This window comes from Haemaphysalis longicornis, unplaced genomic scaffold, assembly GCF_048455015.1.
Source record: "Haemaphysalis longicornis isolate Haplotype H1 unplaced genomic scaffold, Haemaphysalis longicornis Haplotype H1 scaffold_2, whole genome shotgun sequence".
Taxonomy (NCBI): domain Eukaryota; kingdom Metazoa; phylum Arthropoda; class Arachnida; order Ixodida; family Ixodidae; genus Haemaphysalis; species Haemaphysalis longicornis.
The window spans coordinates 142,065,326-142,077,926 of record NW_027526295.1 but is presented as its reverse complement, the minus strand read 5'-3'; the positions used below and the strand labels follow the sequence as shown (position 1 = coordinate 142,077,926).

General features: G+C 48.4%; 1 protein-coding gene across 8 annotated transcripts in view; it reads left to right on the top strand.

Annotated features, from left to right (window-relative positions):
- The window catches only part of Epac (Exchange protein directly activated by cAMP), an 841,204-nt gene that overhangs the window by 592,257 nt on the left and 236,346 nt on the right, over positions 1-12,601 (top strand). The window contains exon 1 of one of the 8 annotated variants that reach the window (XM_077698347.1): positions 2,311-2,557. The exons of the other annotated variants lie outside the window; for them this stretch is intronic. Coding sequence (XP_077554473.1) covers positions 2,513-2,557 — 45 coding nt within the window. The 5' untranslated portion in view covers positions 2,311-2,512. Of the gene's footprint in view, positions 1-2,310; positions 2,558-12,601 lie in introns of those variants that run through there. 8 annotated transcript variants of the gene reach the window in all.

Genomic DNA, 12,601 nt, shown 5'->3' with positions numbered 1-12,601 from the left:
CTTCGTGTTTTGATCAGCGCCGCTTAGTGCCGCCGTCAGCATCTTGATCAGTGCCGCCGTCAGAAGCGTTTAACTGCGCTCCTCATACGAACATACAGGTGCTTACACGAGCGCGTCAAGACCCCAACTTAAGAATGCGTAGAGCTGAAGCATCCGCTGTTATAAGTGCATGCGTTTAGGTAATAAGCAGAACACTTAAGCTTAGATTGAAGGCGCAAAGCCTGTTTACAGTATGACCTTTGCTTTTTAACTTAATCTACAACCCTCGATGCCCGCAGATAATGTAACAAGAAACGTGCGCTCATACACCTTTTTTATACACCAACATGATTGTTGATGCGTGAGAAATATGTAGTACCCATGCGCGAAAAACATGCGATGTATATATGCGTGATTCCTGCAGGATCTTTCATATACTAAGAAATTTGGCTTATTATTTTGAGGTTTACGTAACAAAAAAAATACACGCAAGGATTTCTTATAGTTTTGCGGTCAAATTTTATCGGAGTTATTGGAAAAGACAACACATTAAAGTTGAAGGGCCGTGTTACGCAGCCACTACCTTCGCTTTGTACCGGACGTTTTGCCGTAACTCTCATATAAATAGACATTACCTGATGTACAAGAACCATGCGAAATAAATTCTCTTTGTGAGGAATTTTATTCTTGGCAAATAGGACTAGTTGACGAAAATTTGGCTTTCGCCAATATTGGTGACTCAAATTAATGGCTCATCTGCTTCCATTACTGTTCTTTTGTAAATTCAAACTCGGATACGCCTTGCCTATAGTTCTTGCGTAGCTGTGGTTGCGTGATCCTACCAAAAGTTCTGTTTGGAGATAGAGTGAACGAAGTTTGGTTTTCTCGGGCCCATCGTTTTCTATCAGCTCCATTTCCCGACCAATTTCCCCGCAGCCTATGGCCAAAACTTCTAGGTTGGCCACACCCTTTTGGCTTGAGCAAATCCCGCCATGATTGTATCTGCGGGGACGGGGAGGCGCTCTGAATAAGCAAATAGTGAACTAAGGAACCACCGACATTACCTCACCAAAGCGCTCAACTATTACACAACTATCCCCATCAAACAAGAAAAGTTTTCATCCTCGACAGTAACTCTACTTTCCGGACCCATTTATTTATTTGTTTCTTTCTTTCTTTCTTCCTTGGTTGGTTTGCTTTACCTGTTCGGTTTACTCACTAAAGATCGTGGAAAAGATCCGGCACACTTCTTACCTCAACTCTCCTCCGATAGCAGCATTACCGCCGCCGTATTAAACAACGTCCTTATCTCGCTCCACGCGTGCACCACTTTTCCGCACGACATCAGCGCAAGGCGGGCTAGCTCGCGCGCTTTCCCCCGTTCGTGCTCTTCTCCATCAGATAAGACGCGAGCGTGCGGCACGCGTCTCGATGCTCGTCCTCCTTTGGGCGCTCAGCACGCCATCGGCTTCTGTGGTGGCTCGCTCGCGCACGCGTGCCCGCTGGCTGCGTGTCGCCTTGTTACCCGAGACCCCGAGACACGACACGCGCCACTTGACTATGCGCTCCTCCGCTGCGGGCCATGCAGTGACCGCTTCGTGACCGTTCGGAAGAGAGGAGAAGTCCTCCTTCTCGGAGGCGTCCCACTTGCCGGCACGCACACGGCGCATGTCAAAGCTTACGCCGTGCCGAGCTTCGAGGACCACTGAAGCAAGCCGCCAAACGACGTCTCCGCGGCGGCCGGACCAGCCTGTCCGGTCCGATGCCGTTATTACCGCACTCTCTCTGGAGAGGCTCGGGCCGACCAGTTCGGCAAGAAGGAGACAGGCCTTGTCCCCGCTGCACGTCTACCGTCGCTCTCTTCGTGACGGGTGTAAAAGCGGCGCTTGCCATAACCGTCGCTCTTGTGCCCGGACAACGCGGCGATGATAAAAACACACGCAAAAGAAAAGATCCGTCTTATTCGCTCGTTACTCCCTCTGTCCTGGCGTCACTATTTACGTCCTGGTAGCTTTGTCTTCCTGCAAGGCTTTCACTTAGCTCCTCTATTCTTCTCTTGCCGCTTCTGTGGGTCACAAATAAGGAAAGGGACGTGGCTTCCTTCCCTTGCACTTTCACTGGCGCTGGTTGTTTGTACACACCGCCACCCGTCGTCGGTTACGTGGGCACTGGCGTGGTAAGGGGCTCTCCTGCGCGGGCGAGGAGGAAAGGGCAGTCGTCGGTAGCGGTTGCGCTTGTTGCGCTCGCGGAAAGTCGGCGCTCGCCGCAACCCCCTGTGCCATTACGCTTCCTTGCTGCTCGTTCGGCTTTCCCCCGAGTGCAACCAGCGACCACTCGGAAAGGCCGCATGTGATCGGCGGCACGCACGCGCCTTATGGCTTCTCGCGCTTGACGTCCACCCGGTGTTGTGCACATCGACATTGAGGAGATCTGCTGAAAGAGTGCGTGGGATTTCGTCGCACTGCTGCACGCTGCGCTGGTTGTTGGTGATTCAGGCGAGGATAACGCGCTTCCATCGGTGCTGCCGGCGAAAATGTTGTGGAGGAGCAACAAGGGATTTTACGTCGTCACGGGACCGGTACGTGAGTGCTCAAACTTCAGTTGCGCGTGCGGGCAATCGAGTAGAGGACTTTTTGTCGGGTATATTGATAGCGGTCTACCGACCTAAAGGCATGCTCTTTAAAAACTCGACTAACACTCGAATTATGTGTGTGCGTACGCGTCTTAATTCACGTCTGGTTGTTTTATAGCCAGAGCTGTGAGTCTTCAAGTCAGTACAGCGTTGATAGCTTTCTTTCTGATACATTAAGGGAAGCAGTTTTATCCAGTAGTTAACCGGAATGTCGATCACTTGTTTCTTTTTTTGTGTGTGTGTAGTAGCCGTAGTAGAACGTTTACTTGAATAGGGGGGCCACTGGATACAATGGAAGAAAGGGATGGGTAGGGAGGTAAATAGAAAGTAAACAAATGCCGGCAGTTTCTAAACACTCTGTTTGTTAAATGAATAAGCCAGTTCTTCACATCAGGAGTAGAATTTGTAGTTAGGTGCAAAGTCGGTAGTCAGTTACAATTACATCCTTTGGAGGACCCACTAAAACAACTTGTGCTAGACCGCTTTTATTGAGTAAACGGAAATTTTAAGATTGTACGATTGTACTTCCGCATGAGCATCTTGCATCTTGTGGATCAGGTGTGAGGGGGGGGGGGGGGGCGTAACTGTATGTTGTCTGGGAAATGCAATGAAGGCGCAAATTATAATTTCCCTGAAATTCGCTGCATGTCAAACTGTCGGTGTTTTGACACAATCGTGCAAAACTCTCAAGGCCACGAAACTGCACCATCGTTTTTAAAGCAAAGCTTTTTACCTCTACCCCCCAAGGGTTCTTTCGCGACCGTTGGTGTCACCAGAAAACTCCAGCGAACAAATAAAAGAATTGACTGGCACCGCCGGGAATCGAACCTGGAACTAATAGACTAACAAAGCGAGAACCCGTTGTCTTACCGATTCAGCTACGAGTCCACGCGAACACGGGAAGACAAATGGTGTACTCACCAAGCACATCTACGGGTTTACCCCCTGCCTTCTCGCTGAATGCCACGTGAAAGCGTCACACGCCCACTCACACCCGTCTAGCGGCCCTGTGCGCACCTTGCTCATGTGCTAAGACTTACAAAAATTAAAGGAAGCTCACACCAATCCATGGCATCTCACTTTTAGCACGCCAATGTGCTAAAGCCTGTGGCCTCCAGTGTTTACGTAAAAAATCACAGCTCCTTGTCGTCTGCCCTCACGCCAAATCAAGGAATACATTCAAATACTCCTTGATGACCAGGCCATCACTCCAAACACCAGCGTCAAGATCCTGGGCCTACATTTCCAGGCCAACACCAAGAGTGACGTCTCCTTGCAGCGCCTCAAAAACAGCATTAATCTGATCCTACACCTAAAGAAGCGAGGCCACCAAGAAGCGAGGCCTAAAAGAATCCGGTACCTTTCGATTAATTGAAGCTTTTGTCCTCTCGAGAGTTACTTACGACAAACCCCTATCTTCTCGACGAGGAAAACATAGAGATGCTTTATATAATGATTAGAAAGGCGGTTGAGCAGGCCATTGGTCTTCTCATGAGTGCGTCCACACTGAGGCTGCTTAGCACGGGCTCCACAACATGGTGGAAGAGCTGAGAGAAGGCCATCTTTCTAACCAGAAGGTCCGACTCGGAACTGCGCTGGGTAACCGCATGCTTCACCAGAGTGGCTGAGCAGCCCAGAATGTCACTCCGCTTGACGTACTCCCAGACTCTTGGCGACTAAAACTAAAACATGCTCCTTTTGCTCAGAAATATGAACCCCTCACATGACGAGGGTCACCGAAAAGCACGGGCTCAAGCGCTAAACACCACCCTCGATGGGGATCATGCAGTTATCTACACAGACGCCTCCAAACATCGAGGGCAGCAACAAGCCATCATCGTGGCTACCTCCAGAACCAACCTCCTTGCGTGTACCTCGCTTAGGACCCAACAAATGACGGCAGCAGAAGAGGCAGCCATCAAATTGACTCTCACTCAACCAGGGGTTCGGAGGGTAGTCACCGATTCCCGGCAAGCCTACTGGAATTACCAGTCGGGTTGGGTGTCCTGACCTGCACTGTGCGTGCTAAAAAACCACTCCCCAAACGGTTCCATTCAGCTCATCTGGACACCGCCTCACGCTTCAATGGAGGGCAACAAATACGCCCACCCAACAAGCCTGCGCTTTTACCTCCCGTGCTATGGACCTGCACGAGGACAGTCACCCGCTTGTCACGTCCAGGGAGATAATCCAGCATTATCGCCTTCTGAGACAGACCGTACCTTCGCCTTACCCTGACCTTTCCAGAGAACAACAAACTACCCTACGGCTCATACAATCCGTGTCCGTCTCAGTGTTCTTAACAAGCGCAACTTACCCTCAAAAGAATCCTTCCCAAAGCCTACGCGTCTTCACGTAATGCATCCGAATCGCTACGACGCTGAATGTAAATTTTTCTCAGAAGTAGTAATACTCCGCCCCGTAATCGGGGTGTGCGACTTTAGCCCTGAGCACCCTCCTCTCTTTCCGTCAACTACCCAACAAGAGCAATGGGAGATGCTGCTGTCCAGGCCCTCTCTACCTACCCCGCTTGAGCGGGTGGACAGAACACAGGCCGCGCGGACTGCATATGGGCCCCACAGAAAAAGGAATCACTCCCCAGGGCTGCACTCTGGGCCGTTCAGAAATCTGAACAGAAGTATTTCTTCCTCCTCCTCCTCCTCCTCTGCCGCAAATGTCGTCGCCTCCGTCCGCGGCGCAGAGACGGAGAAGACAGATCGTCTAACACCGGGTTGGAGCTTACTTTGATTTTATAAAAAAAAAGTTTCCACTCTTCCTACACCAATACAACACAACCAAACCCCGTTCATGCATCACGCATTGATTTAACCTTACCAAGAATATCTCTTTGAAGTAATAAATGGTTTGGTTAAGTGCATTTCACTTCTCTCTGGTTTTACTATTTGTAGAGCGATGTGAGTGATTTTAAGTGACGTCGCATGAGTAATCGTTATGGGTGCCGTTTACAGCTTTGCTTTCCAACCACATTCACGGGGTGGATTGGCGCGATTTTTTTTTTCTGCCTTGTTAGTGCTGTTCACCAAAAAGTGTATTTTCGGATTAAGTTCTCAGAGCAACCAGACTTATTTTTCTTGCTTACATATTGCGGAATATTGGATGCTATACGTTGTGTTGTGCTGATGCCACACGGGGGCCCGTAGCTCTGACAATCTGTCCTTTGAGACAGCTTTTTCTGCCGGCCTCCGGTATCGTGTACTTTGTGTATAATGCCAATAAATTTCATTTCTCATTGTTCATTTCGGGAATTTTCTTTATTTGTAAGCAGACACAGCGTCTGATAAAAACATCGATTTTACCTTCAGTATTACTTTGAAGCTATCATTAACATTATACAACCTAGCTACATTATACAACATTGCCTTAGGAAATCAAAAAACAAGTAGCAAATGGCGACATAACAGCGCTCCACTCTGAACCACAGGCCATCATGCTCTTGTTTTTGGTGAACTTTGATGGAAATTCTGACGCCATTTCTTTAAGCTTTAAACTGAACGTCTCCGAAGCGCCCAAAAGGCCACTTTTGGGCGCTAACCCCTTTTTTAAAATGTCACTATTTTCACGTGCCAGTCCCCTTGAGCATGCGTTGCTTCTTCATGACCTGCTATGCATACATTCTTGATATGTCGCCCCAGCAGCTAATTAAGCACTTTCCTAAAACACAGTCGCTCGAGGTCTACCCAGTTTAATAATATGGCCTGGAAAATAGAATGCGACCACGCAACATTCAGATAAATAAATGCGGTTTCGTAGAAGTTTATAATAGTTGCGTTTACGCAATCACCAAATCGCGTGTGAAAATCTTATTTGAATTTCGATCACTTGTTCTTTCTTTCTTTATTGCTACGCTGCACTGAAATCATGATGTTTGGTTACTTCGCTGCTCAACACTAAGGAGGCATGCATCTTGCGCTATAGTGCACTTCATCTTTGCGAAAAAAGAAAACTTAATGCGGCTTTGGATTTCGTTAGGTATCCCTGCAGCCTTCGGTGGGGTCTGCTCATGATGCGACGTATACAGAAACTTCACGTGACGTTTAATGGGCACTAAAGGCTGAATAAATGTCAATCAGAGAGCATCGCTCACACTTTAGTTCTCTAACCTTGCGACATCCGCGTGGCCAAAAAGCGTGGTCGGAACCTTTCGGCAAAACTCGGCATGGCGGGTGATTCTCTAGATGGCGCTATGCATGGGCTTGGCCGCCGCCTCACGGGCGATTGACTACACGGAGATTTACTACATGGCACAAACTCGCCCAAGGAGCGTAATGTGAATCAAAGGTGCAAAAAGGCAGCAACAGCAATACAGGAAGCCTCTAGATCATTGTTTGCGTCCGCATCATCCAGTTGACAGTCGAAAAGCACTGTCTTTGTCCGGGAAAGGTGGGCCGTCGTGCACTTGAAAAAATGGTGTCTTTAGGAAGAGCGTTACGGACAAACCGCTGCAACACTACTTTAAGGAGAAAGGATGCGAACAAAACTCAGCTAAAAGTTCACAATTTGGCCGGTTTGTCGTCCTGCATGCTCCTACTGCGGTACTTTAGTCGTTCCTCCTAGTAAACGGCAAAGGAGAGCCTGCATGGGGAAATGGTGATCGTTACTGTTACTCTTGATCACCTGTACTTGTATAGACTGAAATAATTCCGGTGCAAGAGGTCCTTTTATGGGCTGAGGCTGTTGGCGTCTCCTGTTGTCGTCGTTGTAATCGCGTATCATGTAGTCACGGTATTAAACACGGGGGACCTCGTTTACGCCTCGAGCTAGAACGTAACGCGTACTAAAAAACACCAGGACATTCGTTTACGCTTCGCGCTAGAGAGCTTTGTGCTTCAACGAAAATAGACATTTACAGTAAAGCTGTATACCTCTGTATACCTATACCTACAATGTATGTATACAATGTATACACCAAAGCTGTGTACCTACAATGGATACACAGCTACCATCATCCCCCATAAGGAGAGCAGTAAAATACCTATGAGGAATGGCGTCAGACAAGGAGACACAATCTCTCCAATGTTATTCATAGTATGTTTACAAGAAGTATTCAGTACATATATTGGGAACAGGTAGGAGTAAGAATTAATGGAGAATACCTCAGTAACTTGCGGTTTGCTGATGGTGTTGCCTAGTTAAGTAACTCGGGGGACGCATTGCAAAGCATGATTATCGCACTGGACAAACAGAGTAGAACCGTGGGCGTGAAAATTAATATGCAGAAAACCAAAGTAATGATAAATAACCTCGGTACAGCACAGCGGTTTGATATAGGTGACCAGGCAGCAAAAGTGGTAAGCGAATATATCTACTTAGGCCAAGCAGTGACCCCGGATCCCAACCATGAGGCAGAGATAATTAGAAGGATAAGAATGGGGTGGAGTGCATACGGCAGACATTCTCAGATAATGAATGGCAGCCTACCATTGTCCCTGAAGAAGAAAGTGTATGACAGCTGCATCTTACCGGTACTCACCTGCGGGACAGAAACTTGGAGGCTCCCTAAGAGGGTTCAACTTGAATCGAGGATGACTCAGCGAGCAATTGAACGGAAGAAGATAGGTGTAACATTGAGGGACAAGAAGAGAGCGGAGTGGGTCAGGGAACAAACGCGTGTTAAGGACATATTAGTAGAAATTAAGAAGTGGACGTTGGCAGGGCATGTAATTCGAAGGCAAGGTAACCATTGGTCATTAAGGCTAACAGAGTGGATCCGTAGAGAAGGCAAGCGTTGCAGGGGGCGGCAGAAAGTTAGATGGGCAGATAAGATCAAGAAGTTTGCGGGGATAAATTGGTCGCAGTTAGCACAGGACCGGGATAATCGGAGATTAATGGGAGAGGCCTTTGCCCTGCAGTGGGCGTACATAGGTTGGTGATGGATGATGGATGTATACCTCTACTCCCCAAAGGTTTCATTTCCGTTAGAAAAAACGCCAAGGCGCCAAGAATACGCTTATACACTGCATGGTTGGCCCCTTCCCGGGTTCCACGTTAGTGGAGATTGGCTCGAACGTTTTTCTTTTCGTAGTTCAGCCGCGCTTCTGGAATTAAAAGCCCGGCTACCTAAACATCATTTCTTCCAGCTTTCTTCCAGCTTTCTTCCGACCGCAGCTACCATGTACACTAAACCTTTGCCCCATTATTCTACGCCTAAAGTCGAGACACGGAACGCAGTCTACGGCGCGCATGACGGCGCCCTGGTCGCCTTCGTCGTTACATATTGAACGCTGCGCCGTTTTCTGCCTTCATATGCGCTGGGCGCACGTACGAGGCCTTGAATCGGTGGGCGATGCTTCCACCTTTCTATCAAAATTCATGAGCGCAGTCCTACGTGACCGGTGGTCAGCCCTGGCCTTTGCTCACGCGAGGCGTCGAAAGCTCTTCGGATTGCGCCGGTGTGTGTACGCGTCGGCGGCGAATCGAGGAAGCGGCTGAGTATTCGCTTTATATGCCCCCCCCCCCCCCCGCCCCCCCGGGCCATTAACCATGTTCGAGTGTTGCGGGTTGTTTTGGCTTCCCAAACGCTGCGGCTCCCGGTTTGGGCGAAATGATGGCATAACTGGGAGGTTAAACGTGGTAACCCTGGGCGCCGGAGGCGCGAGTGAGGTGCAATAGGTTTATCGGTGTTGTTTCGTCATTTATTTCACTGCCAACGATTTTCTTTTATTTTGGGTTTCAGTGCTGTAGTGGATGGTTCGACTCTAAGCTAGGCAGCTGTTTTATGTGCGCCAAGCGTTAAAATTAAACGTGATTTTCTGGTGTTCTACTTTTGTTCTGAATACGACAGCCGTGGCGGTGAACCAAACTTGATAGCCCTCAATTTTGGCCAGCGACCAAAACAGGAGAATAATAAAGCAGAACTATAGCGTAGCAATGCCAATTTTTATGCTCTGAAAGCTTACGTTCAATTACCTGCTGGCTGACGTTAATTTCTACTGGAAACGTTGTCCGACGGATGCTGTTGGCTTCAATAACGGGTTTCCTGGTTATCGAACCGGGTAGCGAAACGTTCTCAAACTGAACGCTTCAAATATCACGTTTTCGACCACTGGTCCCCAAGACAACTATAATGAACGCCGTGCGCTGGTGTTTCTATTTCCTTGTTTTTTCTTTTTTTTACTTCTGACTTTTGTTTTTCTGAGCGCGTTACTGATAATGAACTACGCTCAGGGACAACGTTAGGGAACGAAGCATTTCATAGGTACATCATGAGACAGAAACCTGGCCCCTCACTAAACAATTTAAAAGAAATCGGGGGAAAGACAACACACTTCAGCCCAACCAGAAATGAGAAGAAAGATGGCAGGACTAACGCCTAGGGCAAGGAATGGAGCGTATATGATGAAGGAACAAAGTCGTGTGGAACACATCATAGCACAAGTTAAAGAGTTTGAAGTGGGCTTGTGCTGGTTACAAATGCGGACGGCTGACAGCGGGTGGTCCACCAGGGTCATAACAGAGTGGGTATACCTAGCGTCACTAAATGAAGGCTTTTAGAATATCGGCACTCTTTTCTCTCGTTCTTATGTGCAGCCAGAATTTTCATTGGTCGGTGGGCACCACGTGATATTTGTTTACATATGAGCGCAGCCATTTTGTTTCTGGGTGCCTTTTCTCTCTCTCTGTTGCACGGACGCCAGAGTGGCCGGTCGCACTGTGCCCGTCACAACGGGCGGCTGTTTCGTTGGGAGAGATGGCTACACTGCAGACCAGAAACAAATTGGCCCCCAGACGCTTCCGGGTGCACGAAGTGGTGGTACTCCTAAGCGTAGCTTATTTAGTGACGCTAGGTATACCCAGAAACGAGACTAGAATTAGGAGAAGGCATTCAACTGGACATTGGGCGCAAGAAATAAATTCGGGGCATAAAATGAATTCTGGCATCGCAAAAGAGATGCGGTTGGAAGTTTTTGCGAAATTAAAAGTCAGATTTCGATTCCATTTAATAAAAGCAATGCAAACATACTATTATTCGGGCCAGAATTCTAGAGTCAATCGACTGTAAGGGCACACTCGCTTGAGAATGTATCAGAAAATTGCGTTCAAACAGCAAATGGCTGTTGATGCGATGGTTCGACGGAAAGAAAAAATTAAAAGCGTTCCACTCAATGTGAAAGCTGTCGGAAGTGCGGAGCAGTGATTCGCCATGGTGGGCTGCAGCGCCGTTATACGCTCACAGCTTCATTTCAAATTTCCCGCCTTCGCAGTGCTCGCGCGCCACCTGCTTGAAACTGCGCCAGCGGTAGTTCTGTTCTTTTTGCGCTTGCTTTGATTTCGTATGCTGTAGCTGTTTTGCGTCATTTCGAACGCGCCATTTTTTTCTTGCGCGGCTGGAGCCTTTCTGCGTCAGTTCGAACGCGCCATTTCTTTCTTGCGGGGCCGCTTTTTTCGCTTACTATCCTAAAAACCAACCCAACGAGCGTTCCTAACTAACTACATGAACGAGGGGGCTGCCGGTTATGCACTAAGAGTTTGCATGAAATATACCTGCAGTTTTCTTTGCGCTAAGTAGCGGGGAGATGTATGTATTCTTAACCACCACCAGTCTATTTATGCTCCTTGAATTTTAAGTACTGCGCATGTATGTTAAGGATACTCCATGAATGCATGTACGCGGCAGGCTAACCCCTCTTTTCTCTTTGTGGAGTGACTCCCATAGAGTGGGATCACACATCCATTTGCATATTCTCTCTCTCTCTCTCTCTCTCTCTCTCTCTCTCTCTCTCTCTCTCTCTCTCTCTCTCTCTCTCTCTCTCTCTATTCGTTTATTCCGCTTTAGTCCCCCTCCCTCGCACTGGGTTGCATGCGGGTGAGCGCCCTGCCCAGTTCAGTAATATCCCCAGTGCACTTCCTTTCTTTTAAGTGCAGAGTACTCAATGGGCTCGCCTTGTCGTCGTAGCTCGCTAACGGTCGATGCGACTGCCGGAATCAGGCGGCGCAGCGAGATAACGGACCCAAGTAGAGCCTTCTGTACCGGCGTCAGGTAGTCACGCTGAGGCTTCGACAATTACGCGGTTTGAATAGTCATAACCGTTCAAACCTCGTGAACCGCTGATGACAAGCGCCAGCGGTTCACGAGGTTTGAACGGTTATGACTATTCAAACCGCGTAATTGTCGAAGCCTCAGCGTGACTACCTGACGCCGGTACAGAAGGCTCTACTTGGGTCCGTTATCTCGCTGCGCCGCCTGATTCCGGCAGTCGCATCGACCGTTAGCGAGCTACGACGACAAGGCGAGCCCATTGAGTACTCTGCACTTAAAAGAAAGGAAGTGCACTGGGGATATTACTGAACTGGGCTGGGCGCTCACCCGCATGCAACCCAGTGCGAGGGAGGGGGACTAAAGTGGAATAAACGAATAGAGAGAGAGAGAGAGAGAGAGAGAGAGAAAGAGAGAGAGAGAGAGAGAGAGAGAGAACATGCAAATGGATGTGTGATCCCACTCTATGGGAGTCACTCCACAAAGAGACAAGAGGGGTTAGCCTGCCGCGTACATGCATTCATGGAGTATCCTTAACATACATGCGCAGTACTTAAAATTCAAGGAACATAAATAGACTGGTGGTGGTTAAGAATACGTCGAATGTTCGCTGAGGTTATCGAAAGGCCAGGGTGTTTCGTATGAAGACGAAGCTTTGCAAAGGGGGCTAAACAGAACCACGATTTGTTCGCGACACCCTTAGTCAATTTTAGCCACATTCAGCCGGCTCCGTTGTTTACACCAGCTACTATTGGATCAAAGTCTACTTGAAAGAGAGTCATCCCAAGTTTCTTAACCACTTCAACTTTCCTCGCGGTTTGGTACTCGCCTCGTTCGTCACATCCAGGGGCCAGCAACTTATGTGAGGAACTCGCTTTATTAAGTCGGTCCACACAACGAGAAAACGTTTTTCTACATCCCACTTTCCTAATGCTTCGCACACGGAGGAGCCTACGTGGTTCGGAGGGTGAGAAAATGATTAGTGTACAGTCGGG